This window comes from Pleurodeles waltl, chromosome 9 (genome assembly GCF_031143425.1).
Source record: "Pleurodeles waltl isolate 20211129_DDA chromosome 9, aPleWal1.hap1.20221129, whole genome shotgun sequence".
NCBI lineage: Eukaryota > Metazoa > Chordata > Amphibia > Caudata > Salamandridae > Pleurodeles > Pleurodeles waltl.
The window spans coordinates 964877042-964897306 of NC_090448.1; the positions used below are offsets into that span (position 1 = coordinate 964877042).

The window sequence follows — 20265 nt, forward strand, 5'->3', positions numbered from 1 at the left end:
CTGAGCAGCCGTGAGGGTTCTATTTCCTCTTGTAGGCAGTAATTCATTTCAGCCGAGCACCCTCGTACAATATTCTGTAAAAGATCAGCTCGATCTATGTCTTTCCATTTCAGTCTCACCCCATTTGTTCTATGTGCCTCTACCTGGTTCACAGTAATATGGAACTCTTCCTTGGGGCCCCAAAATGCAAATGATGATACTACAATATGATTAATTACATATGGGGAATTAGTACCTCTAAATGATGGTATTACCTCACCATTAATACCTTGTTTACATTCTATTAACATCAAATCATATTTTGACCGAATCATATTGAGCGCCTCTCCATAATCATTATGATAGAAATGGTCATACTCTACCATACCCCCTCATAACTGTTTAGCCCATATATTCGGGATATTGGTAAGGAACATGATTGGATGTTAAAATCACCAACCAATAGAATTATAACATTAGAATGAATAGAACACAGGAATTTATGCAGGTTCTGATTTAGAGCATGAGCTACTCTACTGCGGGTAGAATCAATAACATTATTATAATAAATAATTAATACCACATTGGTCATACTTGTTTACTTCAGCCATAACAGTTGAAAGTTTGGGGTCTCCCATCTTTTTAACCACTATAGGGAGTTTATTTGAAATAAGCACCTGGAGCCCCTCCTTTGCCCCCCCCCCCCTAATTAGGAATGGATAGCTGGCAAGAAGTATGAGGTAAATCCTTGCATATGACCCGGGGAAACACACATTGTTTCTTTAATATATACCAGGTCAAGTTTATTAATGATATTACCCCACTCCTTTGTCTCATTCGTATTACGTAGATCTTGAACATTTCATGTAGCAAAGTTATTGCGCTCTTTAATATTTCTAATGAACTCTCTTTCGCCGTTCCTTGCTTCTATTTGGCTATTGGTACATAGCACATTTCCAGTTAGTTTCCTATGAGTTATTAGTACAGGCTTCAGAGTCTGACTCTTCTGTCCCCAGGGTCTCTATGAAGACATTGCTAACACCAGTAGACGTTATCTTTCCAGTAAACCTCACCATACTAGACCCCCCTCTTTAGACTATTTGCGTGTCCCCTATATTTTTGTCAATCGTTATCTGAAAGTCTGAAAGTGTACTCAAGCCTGAAATCTATTGCTTAGTGGCACTGAGGGGCTATGATAAAAAAAAAAAATTGGCACAGAATAGTGATGTACCGGGGGTGCCCTGATTGTACAGGTTGCAAATGTCGCTAGAATGCACCCAACGGGAGCAATGATGGAGATTTAACATGGTGTGGGTGGAAGGTAGCCCTAAATAAGATGTCCCTCACAAGCCTAGGGCTCCTAAAGTTGATAATTATACAATCTACCCCACACTCTTTCTCTAACGAGACCACCCAGGTTACCCTTCGAGTTAGGATGATCTGGTGGGCATTATCTATTGTAAATAAGTTGTTTTGAAACAACCAATGTAATACTTCATTCTTCAGAGTCCCTTGGGGTTCACTCTGACTGGGCAGTAAAGGAGGAACATTGGCCATGATAATTGAATTGGGGCAACACTCTGGTGGTAAATTAATAGTTGGAGGATCCTCCCTCAGTTGCAACAAGGCTGGTGCAGTGCTCGTTGAGTTCAATATATTGCCTGACTGCGGCATACTAGGTGCTTTAAAATTTGTAGTGGATCTTGAGCTGTCCGGTGCCAAGCCGTGCGGCTTCTTGCTAATAATGTACACTGTCCACTAAATTGGCCTTCGCCATAGGCCACCCTTCGGTCTTCAATAGTGTTATGCCTCCGCCTAGGGCTCAGGACTAAACCAACTTCATCTATAGGCTCTATGTCCTGCTGTATAACTATGGGGCTTGACTCGTTTTGTGTAGCATTCTGTACAACAGTCGTTTGGGAAATAGGAGCCACCAATGGCATAGAAAGTTTCTGACACACAGCCATTATTTTCCCCTCCTCCCCTTCGAGTTTATCTCTAAGTGGTTTAAGCAGATCATTAAAGGCAAATATAAGAATATTCCAGTGAATGGGTTCAGGAATAGATGGCATTATAGGGCCTAGTCCGCTAACAGCCCGCTGCCTGCATCGTTTACTCCTTTTAATGACAGGTGAGTGATTAACTGATATAGGGATATCAGTAACTGAATCCATCCAACCTGTGTGGCCATCACCATTCCTTATGTCCTCCAATTCTAGAGTGTGATTAAATACAGCTACGAGGTCTAGTAGTCTGGGGGATTCCTCTATACCTCCCCTCGGTCCAGCTGCCTCCACTTATAATGAGGGCCTTATTGGAAAAGACAGATGCTATTGTTTGCAAAATGCAAACACTGTTGGGGAAGGGATAAGATTTGTTTTTTTACCAAAATGTTGTTCGATGAAAAGTGACATTTCAGTTGACAGATTTGAATAGGAAATTGTAGAGAGAAACATTAGGTAATTCTGGTGTTCTGCACTCATTTGCCTCCGATTTCATATGAAGAGGAAACCAGGATACATTAGTGACAAAAGTAGAACTGTGACACCGGGACCACGGTTTTGAAAGTAACACATCATGATCTCTGAAACTACAAAAACAAACCGGATGGGACATGCCTGAATGAAGAGTGGAATAGATGAGCCAGAACAGATGAAGCGGGATTAGCAAGAAGATGGAGTGGAACACTGCGTGAATAAATTAATTCTGAAGCTGGTTTGCCTGGAAGATAAGCAGCTTTTTCAAGATCTGCAAACAAGAACGCAAGATGCACCACAAGATCAAAAAGCAAAGTGAGCGTGAACACTAACACACTGATTAAAAGACAAGAGATACCGATAATAATGGTGAAGCACGATAAGGAAAAAAGGATACTTTAAAAAAACCTGGAGTGGCTAGTCGGCCAATCCAAGTACTGAAGTGTAATATGAATTGGGTAAATACCTCCTTCAAAGCAACAAATATATTATACAAACTATATGTGGCTTTCTTCCATGAAATTCATCTGAGCAGTGAAGAACATGGGATGGTTGGACAAAAATGAGCGGACAAATATACTTTACTACGACCAGGAATCTAATAAGTAGCAGTGATGATAAAATGGCAGGTACTGCGCAAGTTCAGGACTACTTTCCCAGATTGCCATGAGTAACAATAGAGAGGTCCAATGTATAACTTCTCTCTGCCTACAGCCAAGTGATGACCTTTCAAAACGTCTGTACAATCTCTCATTAGGATATGGCTGATTTGTATCGGGCGACTGTAACAAGGTGCTAGATTCCATTTTGGATGGATCCAAAAGCAAAACCTCTGCAGGAGTCACAGAAAGAGTTGTTCTGGCAAGTATGCAGAAAAGGACATTTGTGGATACCTATTTACTCGTTATTCCCTAAAGAAGTGACAATAAAGTATATTCCACTGAACTTAACTTTGCAGAACTGACTAAATGTCTGCAGCCAAGCTATGCTTTTACAGTTTAACATGTTCATGCGCACAAAACAATTACAGGGTATACATTTGTTTCAAATTGGTTTGTGGATTGGTTGGGGTGTGAGCCCTGGTCAAGCAGCAACCACAGTACTAGTCAGGTCAAGGCACAGACAATCCCCAAATTAATCTGTGCTCACCCCCTCATAGCTTGGTGCAGCTTAACTTGGAGGCAATGTGAAAAGTTTTGTACAACACTTCAAACAGTAAAACAGTGAAAACATCACACAGAAAGTATCCCACACCAGGTTAGAACAATAGAGTAGAATTTCATAAATAAAACAAAACCAAAACAACAAAAAACTAATCAGTAGAACCGGAGTCCTGATTTTTTTGAAAGAATAACCTGCAAAATAGCGCCCAAAATCATAAAAGGTCAACCACGGCTATCTGGTGCGCTGGACCATGTCAAATTCAAAAGTTCAAACTGACCGCAGTGTAGCCCAGGTCGAATACAGTCCCAGATTAGTCCCACTGAAGGTTTACCTTCTCAAGTTTTGTATTAAGAGTTCCCTTCGCATTGAAGAAGGTCGCTGGGAGCAAGGAGAGAGTCGCTGGTCAGCGGGGCGCGCAGAGCAGCCTGAGCAGGCAGGAGTCTCACGTTGGTGCTCCCTGCGAGCGATCAATGCTTGCTGTGCGAAGCGACAAGCTTGCGCGGCTTGTGCTGGTTTTCTGTGCGAGTGCCTCCGTTTTGGGGTACCCGGGCCCATTCCCGGTGGCTAAGAGCCCAGAAGCTCGACTTCAAAAGCTTGAGACCAACACCAAGGATTCAGGGCCTCAGAGACACCACTGAGGGGCAGAAACTCGTTGACGACAGTTCCAGAGCAGTGTGGAGCCTCTTGTGTCCCTGAGGCTCAGACCAGGAGGCCAGCAGACTAGTCCTTTGAGTCACAGTGGGGTCCTGGGTTCAATAAGGGTTCCAGGTCCAGTTCTTCGTCTCTAAGCAAGAGGGCAGCAGGTCAGCACAGCAAGGCAGCAGCTCCTTCAGAGCAGCAGCCCAGCAGAGTGGCAGTCCTTTCATCAGCAAAGCAGTCCTTCTTTCTGTCAGAGTATTCATAGGTCCAGAAGTGTACTGAAGTGATAGTGTCTATGGTCGTTCTTTTATACACAGGTATCCTGGTTCTGGATGGTGGGCGAAGCTTCCAGACAGTGGCTTTAGGGTGCATGGGATTTCATACCTTACCTGAAAGGGTTACAAGCTGGATAAAGTGACAGTGTAGGATGGTTAAGCCCTTTGTGTGGAGACTGGGCTCAGCCTATTCAAGTGTAAGTGAGGTTGGACCCAGCTCTACGCTCCCATCTTGCCAGTGATCGCCCATCCAGCCATACCAAATCTCCCATTGTGTGGCTGTCTAGGAGGTATACACAAAGCCCAACTGTCAGCTACACCCGGTCATGTGACCAAAGACCAGCTCCAGGCACCAAATGGCAACTGCAAGAAAATGCCAGCTTTCTAAAAGTGGCATTTCAGAATTGCAATTTAAATTCTGACTAAACCATAAGTTGTGATTTTAAATTGTGATTCCAGAGCCACCAGACATAAAGGGGGTATCTCTTCCCATTTTGAAATTTAACTTTTAAAATGTAATAAGGTAACTCCAGTGTTATCCTGTGGGAGAGATAGACCTTACAGTAGTGAAAAACTAATTTAAGAAATTTTCACTACCAGGACATGCAAAACTTAAAGGCACATGTCCTACCTTTTAAATGCACTTCACTCTGCCCTCTGACTTTCCAGGACCTATGCTAGGGTGACTTATATGTATAAAAAGGGAAGGTTTGTTTAAGCCTGGCTAAAGGGTTTATTTTGGCATGTTGGTGTGGTAGTTTAAAACTGCACACACAGGCACTGCAATAGCAGGCCTATAACATGTTCAAAGGGCTACTTAAGCGGGTGGCCCAATCAGCGCTGCAGGCCCAATAGTAGCATTTAATTACAGGTCCTGAGCACATATAATGCCACTTTACTGGAGACGTCCAAGTAAATTAAATATGCCAATTGGGTGTAAGCCAGTTTTACAGTGTTTTAAGCAGAGAGTGCAAACACTTTAGCACTGGTTAGTAGTGGTAAAGGGCAGAGAGTACTAAGGCCAATAAAAACAAGCTCAGTTAAAAAAAAAAAAATGGGGGGAAAGACAAATTGTCTGAGGATGACCCTGCGGAGAGGGCCATTTTAACGATAATTCATTGTGTAGAACAAATATATCTTTAGAAACTTACAAAGTCAAAAGACCTGAAAGAAGATTGATACATATTTTCAACACAACCTAGAGGCAGAGGCACATTTTACCGCAGTGTAGAATGCCTCAAAGTGGTGGCAAGTAGGTGGATTTAAAAAAGGCTGACACAAGAAGAAACTGAATAAATGATATTGGAAGCTGTGAAAGTACTTAAGGACTTAAGTAAAGGGTGATGACTTATTAAGATCAACAAACAGTCAGCAATCTTAATATGAATAAATATGGGATGAACTTGAAGGCAAGGTTGTTCCTGTCTGGACGGACAATATGACAGCCAAGTATTACTTTCAGAAACAAGGGAGGGACATGCTCTCCACAGTTGTCACAAAACATTCGGTGTTGGGCTCTCTGCCACAAAGTTAATTTGCTAGCAGAGTGTCTTCCGGGGGTGGACAACGATTTTGCCAACCTCCTCTCCAGGATGCGGCAGTAGGTCCACAAGTAGGAACTCCACCTGCACGTCCCCCTCTGCTACTTTCACAGATGGAGGTTCCCACAGATAGACCTGTTCACAACAGCAGAAAATGTCAAGTACCCAATTTTCTCCTACAGAATCCCACAGTCAAGTGGTGATGCACTATGGATGAACTAGTCAGGGATATTTGCCTATGCTTTTCCTCCTCTCTCTTTTCTTCAACTTGTAATTTGGACGCTTTGGCAGGTGTCCCTCATGCTCATCCTGGTGGCACCCACATGGGCCTGCCAGCCCTGGTTCACAACTCTGCTCAAACTCTCACTGGTTCCGCATGAGACTCCCCAAAAAGCCAGATCTTCTCACACAGAACCATGGAGAAATCGAGCACCTAGATCCCAAATCGCTTAACCTTGAGGTCTGTCTCCCGAGGTCATAGAATTAGGATAACTTAATCTTCCACGTGAATGCATGAGCATTCTTAAGGCGTACAGACCTACCACCTGTACTTGCTATGTGTCCACAGTATGTGTATCTACAGCCACACATACCTCAAATGGAAAATGTTACTTAAGCTGTAAGCATCTGTTTGTGCTGTAGATTCACATGCATCAACTCTCCTCCTTGTATGCCTGTAGCTGTTGCAATATCTATTACTCTCTTTTGCATGGACATCACTCTAATTAGCGCTTCACTTCACATTTCATCCTTCACCCTCTGTGCTGTGAAAACAACCTTACGATGGAGTTGATGACTATGTGCAATATCACCAAGAGGAAGAGTGATAGTACCTCGTGACTCGTAAGACTTCTTCGAAGAAAAACAACTTGCACACATCCTGGCCCAACAGTAGATGGCAGGAGTATGCACAACATGAGAATCCACAGCACAACATGCCATGAACAGATGCTTACAGGTTAAGTAACCTATTACTTCCCCCTGTATCTCACTGGCATCTTCATGGCCCTTCACTGTTTGGTTAGGTTAATCAGTAGCTTTTACTGCTGAGGCTGACGCTTAGTCCTGTTAACTTGGGTTAATATCTGTATCTAATTAATAATTTACCTGGCATGAACAAGTTGGATTATTTCAGCAGCCTTTCTATGAGCTGCTCACTGTACTCTTCCTCTTCACTTAACAAAACGCATCTTTGCGACATGTGTAGTTCATAATCTTCTGTACCAAGCCCATCTCTCACTACTGACGGCAGACAGGGAAGATGGCTTTCTTGGAGTAATAGAACCCTATTCAGGCTCCAAGCCTCTGAGTTGGATGTAATGAATGTAGAGTTGCTAGTCTCTTTCCCTAACACTCACTCTCGTTGCGCTCCTAATCGACCACTGCATTCTGCCAACTTTGCTCTTCTTTGTGGGACCAAGAGCCAGTCTTTGCAATCCCGCTTTCTTTGGCTTCTTCTGCTTCACCTCCAGTTCTGGAATGCTCTCCTGGCTGATTCGCTGGCCACATTCGTTCCTTTTCCTTCTTTTTTCGTGGGCTATGAATTGCTGAAACAAAGGTGATGGGCGAAAGAGTATAAGACACTAGCAGTCATTGAGCCTTTCGATCCTGTCTATCCTTATCAGGTTTCAAGATAGTCCTGAAATCACTCAAGCGCCTCATTGAAATATACGAATGCCACCTCCTTCACATCATACCTCTCTTATCCCTTTGAAAAGTTAGTAGTTATTTAACAGTATGTTTGATATTTTTTTTTATGTTTTAAAATGTTTTTACCTCGCTTAGCAATTTCTAATCGATCTAAATTATGTTTATTATATCCCAAACTGCATTCCTGAGATATATATATATATATATATATATATATATATATATATATATATATATATATGACCAGTCGCTATAGAAAATATTTACTCTTCTAGTATGGATGATTAGATAGGTAAATAACCCTAAATTTAACCAACTAAATGAGTAAAAAACAGTGCATGCATAAGAGTGTGAAGCGATAGTGTTGGTTTAGTGACTTTCTCCTCTCTGCTGCTTAGTATGTGTCAGTAACTTAGAGAAAAGTATTTCATTCACGGAAGATCCTCTACTCGCTGTTAATGGGAGGGCCTTCTGTAGGAGATAGGAAAATTGCACCAACTTCATGGAATTTCGAGATGTAAAGCTGACTCTATAGCTGTTTCTGTCCAATTACAAAGCAGTAGCAAAGAGGTTTAAGATTTAAGTCTCAAGCTGGTTTCAAAATAAGTACTAGTGCATCACATTTGATTGACTTGCAACCACTTACAATGCAAACCGAATGATTGGGCTTATGCGCCAAAATAAGCTCTCTATTGAAAGCTTGTTAATCCTCTATATCCGAGTGGTTTTCGTCAAAAAGTAAAGTTATGGATATTTTTTCCAGGAAAGAAAACTTGCACCCGTACTCTAACATGGGAACAGTTATGGCATTCTTTGTCATTCACTGAACATATTCAGAAGCATGTCTGATTTCAGCTCTGCGGTGAGCCTGACAGAGATGGATGGTACATCACACCAAATTACCAGAAAGATACCATCTCCTCTCCCCTGAGATAGGAAACCTGTTTTAGTACTTGGCGCTGTCCGAGTTCGTAGAGTTTGTTACAGTGCTCTAGGCCTCTTGAAATGCCTGGGGAAGCATGAGCATTTCCCATCACTATCTGCTATGCTTCCAAACTGGAAATTCTCAATTTGACAGGTTCTGCATTCTTCGGTGGGAATCGTATTTCTTCCTTATGCACTGCGATAAATTTCAGGGTACATCTTTTAGCTCTTACAATATATAGAAGAAAAACATACAGATTTTGAAATGGGATTCGTTCGCATTCTTAAGCGCTATTTAGAAAGCCACTTTTATGCAATAATGTTGGTTTAGCCCTGGAGTTAGAGTTAAGATTGTCTTTGTTTTGTGATCATGTGTGAGACGTGTTTCCATGTCGTGAGTGAGGACCGTGTTCTGCAGTGCAGTGCGTAGCAGTGTGGTGGGTGATGAAGTGTGAGACACACTCAGTTTTATGGTTTTCGTTATGCTGGCAGCCTTGAACTTTTTTCTAGCTCCCTTTATGGCATTTCTTATGATTATAGTCTACTTATGTGGTTACTGCATTCGGTTGTGCAGGTTTGTATGGTTATCTTGTAAATCGCTATGCTATCGGACGTTATGTGTTCCGGGGTGCTTTTAACAGTGGCCGGTAGTAAGTTTCAGGGTTTGGCATCTTCTACTGAGAAAGCAATGCCTCCTACAGATTTTTATGTTAAGGTGGCATGATAAGTGGTGCAAACCTGGAGCACAGAGTTCTGTTTGTATTGCTTCAACTTCACTTGTAGGCATAGCTATACTTTACTTTGGGGGGCTTTGTGGACTATGCAGAGTACCTTGAATTTTGCCGTTCTAGCTATAGGTAGTCAGTGTGAGATCTTAGCACTAGGGGCATGTGTACTCTTGGGTAAAGACAGAGAAAAAGAATTGCGGCAGCATTTAGGTTGAGTTGTGTTTTGCGTATAACTATTGCAGATGCACCAAAGTATTGCCTGTTGGCAAAGTTGCTCTTAGAGATTATGATTGTGAGGATGGCTTGCAGTTTATGTTGATATCTACGGTATGTGAAGATGAGACACTGTGTTTTAATTATGGAGAAAGCACTCTTTGTGACGTTGGTAACATGGTATCAAGTGTGGGTCTGAATGCATGGTTATAGGTTTTAAACTTCTCTTGATGTTGTTGCAGGGGCCCCAAGTTCTTTAGGCCATATATTGGTAGGCTAGCATTATTGCCATTGTCCACAGGTCATAATCTCTGCCTTTGTGGTATTGATCTTTCGATGTTTCTTCACCATCCGTTCTAACGGTCTACGGGGCGATCCATTTTTTAAATGATTTGGGGCCAGATGTAGCAAAGGTTTTTCCCCATTCTGTGTCTATGGGAAAAAGTGTTCGTACATATGGCCCTTGGTTCTTATCTTCTCAGTTGTAACAGGTGAGGTGAGTGACTTAATCTGGTTTGGTAGTGGGTTAGGTTGATGTAGAATAACATTGGGGATATGGTAGACACCTCAGGGATGTGAAAGTGTTGCGTGTGAAAAGCTGATATGAAAGGCTGTAGGTCTACACTTTGTCTTCCTGTGAGATAAGAAGCAGTTCATTTTAGAGCATTTCATTGACTCTGAGATAGTGGAGTCTTTTAGTAGCATGTTGTAATGAACCGTGTCAAGTGCAGCTGGTAAATCCAGAAGCCACAGGGCTGGTTCTCAGTTCTTGACCACTGTGAATTGTAGACCCTCCCAGATGGATATGAAAGCTGACTCTGTGGTTCTGCCTGGTCTGAAACCCGGCTGTTAGTCTCATATCAGGTCATTATGCACTGTAAAGTTTGAGAGTTGAGTAAACAGTGCTCTCTAAAAATGTTTCCTGAAAATAGCCCATTCAATAATGTCTTATAGTTTGCTGGAATGGATGGGTCAAGGTTTTTCTTTTTGGGGAGAGGTCTAATGTAGGAGGTTTTCAGCGCAGATGGAAATGAACCTAGTTCCAAGGACTTGTTGAGTAAGCATCTAGCTACCCTCCCTTGCACAGGTTTTGCAGAGCTTATCTTTAAAGATGATTGGCCGTACCGGGACTTTAGGTGATCCTAGTGGTCTGGCTGGAATGATAATATCACTGAAATCTTTTTGTGACAGGGTATTGAAAGTTGCATCGATGGATGATTATTATTGCGTCTTTCTATGGTGGTTAGGTTGTGTGGTGTTTTCCACATTCTCCTTAAGGTCAGTTTCAATCTTTTTCATTTTTGAGATCAGTTCAACAGACGTTCTGTCACAGAAGTCTTGACATTGTGATTGTGGGTTTGCGTGTTTTGGCACACTAGATTGCAGAATTCTGTCAGAATTTTATGGAGTTCTTCACAAGTGCATTGGAAATCAATTATGCGTGTGGAGTGGTGGTGCCTTTTGTAGTTCTGATGGCGCTTCTGTACATGATGATCTACTCTTCTTCAGACTTTCGAAATCTTAAAACTACTTCTCTTTCAGCTTAATTTCAACCTCATTAGCTGAACATATTCAGACAGATGATTCTAGGACACGTTCACAGAGCCAAGTGCTTCAGACACAGTACCCAGCTTTTTGTTATGAGGGCTTTTACTTTTAGGTGGAAGATAGAATTAAGGATGTGGAGAGGATGATGGGATTTTATAACCAGAATAAGGTTTTCTTGGGCCCTGAGGAGATAATTAAAAATATACTTATTTAATGTACTTATGATGGAGACAGGTGTTCAAGATCAGTAAACCCTCCTCATTTGGCGCTGTGTAAATGACTGCCATGCTGTCTCTGTTTTTACCCAGGTTCATTCTTTGCACCAGTCACTCCGCGACCTCAGCAGCGAGCAGCTGCGGATGGGTGATGACCTCAACAGGGAATTTAACAGAAGAAAAAGGTACGGCTGGCACATAAACTCCCTACTTCTTACCTCAGTTCAGTTGTACAAGGCCAGGTGTGTATGCAGCCTATGTGGTTGGAATGAGTTGTGCAATGCAGTTACTTCTCTCGATGCTCGCAGATGAGGTCAGAGGGTTCTTCTATTACTTCCCTGTCAACTGCTATTAAATCCCATCTTTTGCTCCTCGTCATCAAAAAAAATCAGTAGTCTGTATCAATCAACATATTCTTTCATTGCCCTTCAGCTTGGTTGATGCTACACAAATCCCATATGAGTACATGCGTCAATACCTCAATACGTTCATACAGACATGCATAACGTACTAAGTAACCTACATTTCCAATTGTCTGTATAGTTTTCAGCCTGTCTGTCTTACAGACAAAAGTGCTCTGCTTTTGGAAGGTCAGCCAAAGTGATCAGATCCCCTTTAAGTTTTTTTACCTTTCTTTCTACAGGTTAGAAGATGAAACCAAAAAGACTTTAGAGCATTTATCCGAGCGGCTCAGTGATTCCCAAAGGCAAGAATCGGTAAGAGCTGCAATGTTGATTCATTTGCTGCACAACTAGTTTTTGTACAGTACTTCCATGCTGACATTTCGGAACCCTTTGGAACATTTAGAATAACAAAATAATTAACCAACATGTATAGCACAGAAACGAGAAACAAAGTCTATAGTTCGTTACAGAAGCCAACGCAGGTTCTGGTATGTATAGGGCTTCACTTTACTGCCCACTCATTTTATTATTTTTCTACATCTGATTAAGGGTCGACCTGGGCACATACAGTGCTCGTTAATAGGGATTTACGAGTAAATCAAATATGCTAGTTGTGGATAAGCCATTGTTACAACGTTTAGGATAAAGAGCACCTGCAACTCAGCACTGGTCAGCAGTGGTAAAGTGCCCAGAATCCTAATGCCAGCAAAAATGAAGTCAGCAAAACAGGAGGTCAGAGGGCAACAGTTAGGGGAATGCACGTGAAGGATGCCAGGTCTAGCACCACTCATTTAATAAATCTTTTACATTAATGCTTCTCTTTAGTCACAACATACATTATTTGGTTAACATATGAGTATACCGGTATCCACTGCACCACTTACACTTTCAAATGACATTACTTTAGATAGCCACTTGAACTTCTCCCTTGTTAATCATCGGACAGGTATTCTCCATAAATCACAGAATTCTGAGCTGGGACTGACCTCCTTCTGGTCTGTTTTGCTGGGTTCCTTAGCAGTGCTTCATTTATGAAATAATGAGTGTCAGTGTCCAAACCTGAGGTCAGAACCCTGGTACATTTAAATGCTGTGCACTGAATACCAAAGTTACGTAGTCTTAAATCCACCTCATGCCTGTTTAATCTACTACCAGGCACTCCCTGCCCCTTTATCTCACTCTTGCATGTTCCTGATTTTTCCATTGTGATAGTTTTCCCATTAATCTCTTCCTCAGTCTTTCTGCTTTATTTTCCTCATATTGCTCTCAGGAAATGTTTAATGTGGAAAATGTTTAATGATATTGGGTGGAAGTCCAAGATTGTCCTGATCGATAAGTTACTGAAGGTTTGTAATAAGGGTCCAGGAGAGTGTGTGCACAATATGTATTCCATAAATGGTGTGTAGTAGCTGCAGTTGTCCTAGCCTTGTGTACATCCTTCATTTACAAAAAACAGTATTGAGGTAACACTGCTCTTCCAACTAGGAGTTAGAGGATGCTGAATTCTAGCTCCAGTTCCACAATCAGCGTGGTGTTCGACAACATGTGCAACATGTCCTGGCCCTCATAGAAATATGGACATCATCCATGATCCTCCATTGAGGGAAGGCCACATATGGCCAGAGTTGAGCTTAAATGGGCCAAACGTGCTTAGTTAGGATGCTAGAAGATTCGTGAAGCTCCTGTTTCTCCAAGCTAAACAGAGGAAGGAAATGCTCCATTAGTGGCCCAATAACCTCTGATGGGGAGATACACAAACTCTGACATTATACATGGAATTTAAATCAGTAGTGCACATCTTTGCTACACTTGCCTGTTCATATTTTTTCCAGAAGCTGTCATGTGGTAATCAAAGCCCAAAATATATTAGCTTTTCTATCCAGGAATCCTACTTTTTTTATGCTGCTCCTATTTATAAATGCTACCAATGTGCATTTGGTTCTTTAAGATCCCACCATAATGGTTGCAGTTGGGCTACATGCTCAAATTTGTCTGCAGTCTCTTAATGTCACCATTCTAGACTTGTTTAAAACCTATACCTTTAATGGTTAGAAGGATAACTCCTTGCCCCATGTTTGTCACATGCCACTGAGTAACATCACGTATGATGCACTATGATAAATCCTGACATGATTTCAGGGTTTTAGGGCGCATGTTTTTCTCTCTGGAGTCAGGCCTCCACCACAATTTCAGAGGCAACTTGCTCAGAGTTACGATGATCCATTTTGGGTGGCAAGTGCGTTCAATGGAACCCTTTCACAACACTATGCACGCTCCTGGTCCGTTTGTCTGAAAAATATACATTTCACTCAGTACTAAGGGCAGTGATCGGGCTCAAACCTCTGTACTACTTGCAAGTTATGGATGATGCCTCAGTTATCAGCAGATATTGGAAAACAATTTACTAAAAGATCCCTTCTGCCTTCTACATAGAGGTTACTGTTGTAATGTAGTCTGTGTGTGTGGCCGAGCATGAGCTCACTGAGAATCAGCAATTCTTTTTTAATTTCAACTTTATGGCGCATATGAAAAGAATTTCCAGTTTCTCATTTCCGGTTTCCATACCAAAATCACTACTTTCCCTGTCATGAAGAAATCCAATAAAATCTCATTGTGCAGAACCTCGAAATATGCTAACCCTAACATAGCCTCCACTTCCAGTCATTTAGACGTGCATTACAACTAATTCCAATTGATCCAACTTGATGAAGAATGAATAAATTCTAACTTTTACCTGGAACCTGGAGTGTGCTAGGCACAAAGACAGCCTAGACCATTTCAGAAGACTTCCCCTTTGCATGAACATCCCGTTCCTTAATGGGTAACTCAGAAAAAGTTTGCTCGCTTCTTCTCAAAAGGATGCCAGGGTCCAGTTCTCCGGAACAGATCACATTTCATGTTCCCCGGTGTATCTTTGCCAGCCTACACCGATCACTGTCCACCCTAAAATGGAGAGATTAAAGTTTAAGGACAATACTGGACAGATTGATCACGATCTGCAACTTGAAGTGAAGTTTTAACTGTTGAATCGGTTATTAAAACTGTGTGGTGTGATATGTTTGTAATTTATCTAGTAAAGCCTTTAGACGTGTTGAAGCATTCACTGCATAAACATGTTAGTGAAATAAACAGAACCAAGCTTACATTTACCCAAGGTTGCCTTGTGCAGCGTTTGTTGGGCAAAGCTCAGAGTGACAGATGATCTATGAAATGGATGGCAATTATAATTTATTAGCTGGCTCCCCCTTCTTTATGTGTTTTTTTTTTTTTTTTTTTTCTTTTTTGATTCTATAGAAATTATTACTTGGAGCATTTTTTAGTAAAATCTGTCAGGACTTCGGCCCTGAATCACAAAACAAATGAATGACTTGTCCATCCATGTGCACTGTTGTAATTCACTAGCATCTCCGAATTAGAGATACATAATTTGCAAAGAAACTCGTGCAAGAAATTAAGAATAATGATTTATGTCAGTTGAATTGCCCAATGGACCTTGTTTTAAGAATAGTAGATTTGTGGAATTTTACATGTTTTAATTGACTTTTTTCCAGTAAAAAACAAGTTATCCAATTTGTGTCATTTTTTGGGACACCCACCCTGGTGGGTTGTATGGTGTGTTTCCCTACTGTTACAGCAGCACTGAACATTTGAGTTATAGGTTTGAACTTTGAAGAGATCCCATCATTACTATTGGATTTTGCTGTTTTGTACCAGCAAGTGCCTACAATTCTTGGTTACATGTACTTATAGCTCACATTTACTTATGGCTGTTTCACGGTTTGTGGATCACGTCTGAATACTGTAAACACAAGTTATGTCTTTTTCCACTTGCAAGTCACATGTCTGAAAGAAGCTTTATGCATGGGTCACCTACGGCCCAAATATGAGTCAAGCAGAGTGATATCAGAGGTGAAATGCTGCTACACCCGGTGATGAGTTCTTGTGTTCCTGCACCTAGATTTACCTAGACTGGGAAAACCATGGCTAATTTTACCAACAGAAGAAGCCAGCCGGTAAAGTTGTGTGGTATTCGGGCCAGCACTGCCTGCACAAATGTCTTGGGCCCACATGACCCCCTTCCAGGAGGAGGAGGAGGAGCATGTAGGGTTCAGACCTGCCTGCCACTAGCCTCCCCTGTCCCAGATGCCCTTGCTGACCCGCAGCCCCCCACGCCGCCTCAATCTGCAGATATGGTGGCCAATGGGAATGGAAAAGGACTGGTTATTCCATATGAAATAAGGATACACATGCATACCTTTATCCAATAAAAGTAGGTTTACACGTTATTCCCTATTCTGGATGGACTAACTAGCCATGCTGGATGATATAGTGAAAGATATACTGGTGGAAATGGGGAATTTCATAACTGTTAATTCCGACACCCTCTGTAGGGCCTAACTCTAAGGCTGTTAGTCTTTTTGGTGCTTGCTTTTTGTGTGAAGAACAGCATAGGCTGCATGTGTGCCAGTAACTGCACTGCGGATTGTCACTCACACTGTCATTCCTGTTTTCGCTAACCGTTTCTTAAGGTTCATTTTCATGTATTGGTTGTTGTTGGGGCGCATGATCTGGCTTTTTTTTCTTTGTTCCGAAAATCATAAAAGCATCAGTACAGATTAGCAGTAACAGTCCCTCTAGGCTTGGTCATCACCTAAATGCAAGTTGATGATCTCACTTGTAGTCCTTGTAGTCGGACATCAGTTACTGTCCCCTGGTCTTCAGCAAGAAGCTGAAAAACTTGCTCTTTCTATAAGCATCTTGGGGACCACAAACCTACACGTCTGCCCACGCACTGGATACCTTCTCAGGTGATTAGTGTGCTATACAAATCAATATAACATGACAAGTACCAGGATTTAGAAGAAAGCCCAAAGATGGTGGTAATAAAGAGGGCTTACGCAGAGATTTTTCTGCAGTGCATGGAATATTAAATCACAGAGCCTCAGAGGCTCTGAATAAGTGACACCACTTGTCCACAGTAATTAGCAAGGCAATCATAGGAGCTCTACCCAGGGTGGTGCGGTACAGATATGTAGCAACGCATGGCGACCATTTTCATTTATCAGTAATTTGAAGTAAGAACAAGCATCGGCAAAACCAATAGGTTTCGCCTCTACGAAACTGGTTTGTCGATGTTTTTTAGACATGCACACTGCAGTGCTAGCTTTTTTTAAACTTTAAGACATGCTGCACCGCACCTAGCGCTGCTGTGTGACATGTCTAATAAAACATTGACAAAACCAATAGATTTCGTAGAGACTAAACCTATTGGCTTTGCCAATCCTTGTAGTGTTAAACTTTAATTTAACTGCTTCCATTGAAGTAAACCATCACTACAAATCTCAGAATGCATTCTGCTGTTAAATGCGGGTCCAGGACCGGAACATAGTGTCCTTGATGACTTGGAGTTAATCTGGTGTTCTTGAATAACAAATTTAAGGCTATCGTGCTGCCACATCTTATGTCATTATTCTGTGTAAGGGAAGGGGACGGAGTGAGAAAAAAGGCGAAAAATATCTGGGGCCATATTGAAACAATTTAAAATTGCTTTTGCCAGTTCGCTCAGTTCTGGTATTTTCTTTGTAGTCAAGTACTTATTTGTTTGTGTTTCCTATTAAACAAGGGAGGATTACAAATGAAATAGCAAGACAGTCACTGGAACGGACACAGCTACCGCAGCACTTGGCATTGGACAATTTGAGATTTCTGAAAACGCTATTTATCGCATGTGTCAATTGAATAACAATGCAGTTCAACATCCGATTTCCAGGTTATTCTTTTAAATATCTGGGGCTGGAGCGCCTACTAACCGGAGCAAATGAAAACGTGGTGTGACCAGGTGGCAGTGGCTTCATCTTTTCATAGTTTTAAGCAGGGGAGATCATCGTTTACTCATGAAAGCAGTGCCTCTCGCAGTAAAGCTGAAAACAGGAAGTAAACATTCCTCAGGGGGCACAGGGTCACCACGCAGTCAGAGTTTACCCAGTCTGGCATGCATGGAATATGGAGAAAGGGGTTGACCTGTTTCAGAAGACGGTTACTAAAATCTGCACATCTCATCAAACCTTGCTTTGAGGCCTGTTTCACTGCTTTGTAAAATCCAGCCTGTGGTAGACATCCTTCTGTGATTGTTTTCAAAGTGGTCAGCTGTCCCAACCCAGAGTTCTCACATGAGGTTTGGTATATGGTATACCTGGGCAGTCCTGACTTACTAGATCGACCGGCTTTCCATTCTAGTGCTGGAGTTCCCTGTTCCATTATAACTGAAGAACTCCAGTAAGGCAAACTACCATTAATTCAAATGCAGGACTGCTTTCGCATATCGCGTATCTCATGGGCATTTCAAGAACTTGGCACGCCCTACTATGTGTTTGGACTTTATAATGTATAGCTGTTTTACATTCGAAAAACAATTGTTCATAATAACTTGAATTTGTGTAGTGGCTGCAGCCAAAGCCTTGAAACATCAGAAACCTCGGAAACATGAAATGCTAAATCAACCCTGAAAGATTTCAAAACCACCCCAGGCAAGCAGAAATGATATAATGATTACTTAGGTAGATGCTCTAACCCGCTGAGCTATGTTTTCAGATAAAAAGATGGATAATTTCTTAGAGAGCGTGCCTGCATGGGACAGGTTCTACTAGACAATGTAATTTTTTTTTAGATATGTTTGGTACGGAGGAACGATGCATTTTCAACTCAAATTAAATACCTCATGTCACATTTCATGCTCGAGTTGCTTACCGAGTTCTGTTTTACGTGAATAGGAAAATGATGGGTATCCGAATGCGACTAGGAAAACCATGACTGGATTAGTTCACTCTTTAGCAAACAAACAGTAAGCCATGTATAGCTGGGAGAGAACGTGACATAACGGCTAGAGCTGCCGATTTTGGAGCTGGGGAATCGGGTTTGAGTCTCAAAATGTTAATCCGCCACTGTGATCCTGGGCAAATCACTAAATCTCCCCGTGCCTACCAAAATCTGAGTGTGTCCTTGTGTAACGTAACTGTTGCTTATGTAAAGCCTCGAAAACCTTTGGTTCGAATTTGCACGCTATAAAATGGAAAAAAATAAATAGCCAAATCTTGAGAAACGTTCTGCTGGGGCATGGCCAAGATGGCGGCCGGAGCAGACGCTTGAGCAAAAGCTCCGCTCACGGCCCACCAATAATTTGGAAAATTCTCCGTTCCCGAGGCCTCTGGATATCGGCCCAGGTACAACCGAAACATCGGCGTCCCAGTGGTCTACCGAGAGACCGCCCAGTTCAGATGAACAACTTTAGCGGCGGAGCCTAGCCCGAACCTGGGCGCGAGTGGAGTGCGGGCGGTGCGGCGCTTCACCTGGGGACCGCAGGGCGCTGCCGCTACAACAACCGAGGAACCCGGATGCCTGACGCCGGAGGAGTGAGAGGCAGCGGGTGAAGAAGACTGGAGGAGAGTGAGGTGAAGGAAGATCGCCGTCATTATGCGACTCGCGCAGGAGGGGACCTGGCGATGACGGAGGAGGCCGCTGTGCATCGGCGCATGGGAGCCCTCGTGAAGACTCAAGGTTGGGCCGTCGGACCCAGCGTAAGTGCGGGGGGGGGGGGGTGTGTGCTCTCGCGGGTGAGCCCCACTGCGGGCGCCCCCCGAGACGGTGGTCAGCTGGGAGCGGCAGCGGACGCCGGATGAACCCGGGACTGACCCTGGAGAGGCCCGGTGGGGCCTGCTGGACTTTGCACTTGGTGCGGAAGTGCCGCGGCGCATCAAGAGGTCAGATTCCCCCGTGAGGGGACGAAGGGTCCGCGATCTCCACTTCCTCTGATCCAGAGGCACCGGAGGCGCGGTGGCCCCACCACTCGGAGAGTACCCACCCTTGCCCCTTCATAAGCCACCCTCTCTCGTCCGCGTCCTTGGCTACAGGACCACCAATGCCGACTTCGGACTGGGTGGCTTGTCGACGGGGACTGAGAGGATGACAGAGAATAGTAGGCCCGCGTAACATCTTAGGTGACATCTCTTCCACGTCACAGCCTGATTTGCAGTCATTCCAGGCCCTGCCGCTTCTGGAAGAGCTACTCATGAGTCTCCCCCTACGGTTTCTACACAAGGCGACATACATATGGAGTATCCAGGTGAGGCTTAAGTGGAGGGACGGCCTAGCTTCCCTGTGTCTGTCCGGGCCAGGAGAGTCTGTGGGAGAGTTGTACCCTGCAGTGGACTTTGTGTAGAACGTGCCATACACCGCAAGCCTTTGTTCCAGTGCCATTACCTGCAGATAAAGCGGTAGTACCGCGAGCAGCCATGGTCAAACTGAAGCCCCCGAAGGGACACCCTAGCGCCATGGCCGGGACTTCACCCCTAGAGGGGGACATAAACACCCAAGCCGGTTCCCTGCGCAGGATGACTGAAACCCTGGCTACCCACTCCGCGCAGTTTGGTAAGGTACTGCAAGCGGTATTGGACACCAAGACCTCTTTGGAGGCGAAAATAGACTCGGTAGTAATGGAAGTTAACATCCTCC

At 43.1% G+C, this 20265-nt stretch overlaps 1 protein-coding gene across 3 annotated transcripts in view; it reads left to right on the forward strand.

The window, feature by feature from the left end:
* CEP128 (centrosomal protein 128) overlaps positions 1–20265 on the forward strand; it is a 722948-nt gene that overhangs the window by 80355 nt on the left and 622328 nt on the right. For 2 of the 3 annotated variants that reach the window (XM_069208366.1, XM_069208365.1), the window contains exons 6-7: positions 11447–11538; positions 11997–12069. In XM_069208366.1, the coding sequence (XP_069064467.1) occupies positions 11447–11538; positions 11997–12069 (165 nt within the window). Of the gene's footprint in view, positions 1–11446; positions 11539–11996; positions 12070–19129; positions 19332–20265 lie in introns of those variants that run through there. The other variant, XM_069208367.1, reaches the window with a different exon arrangement.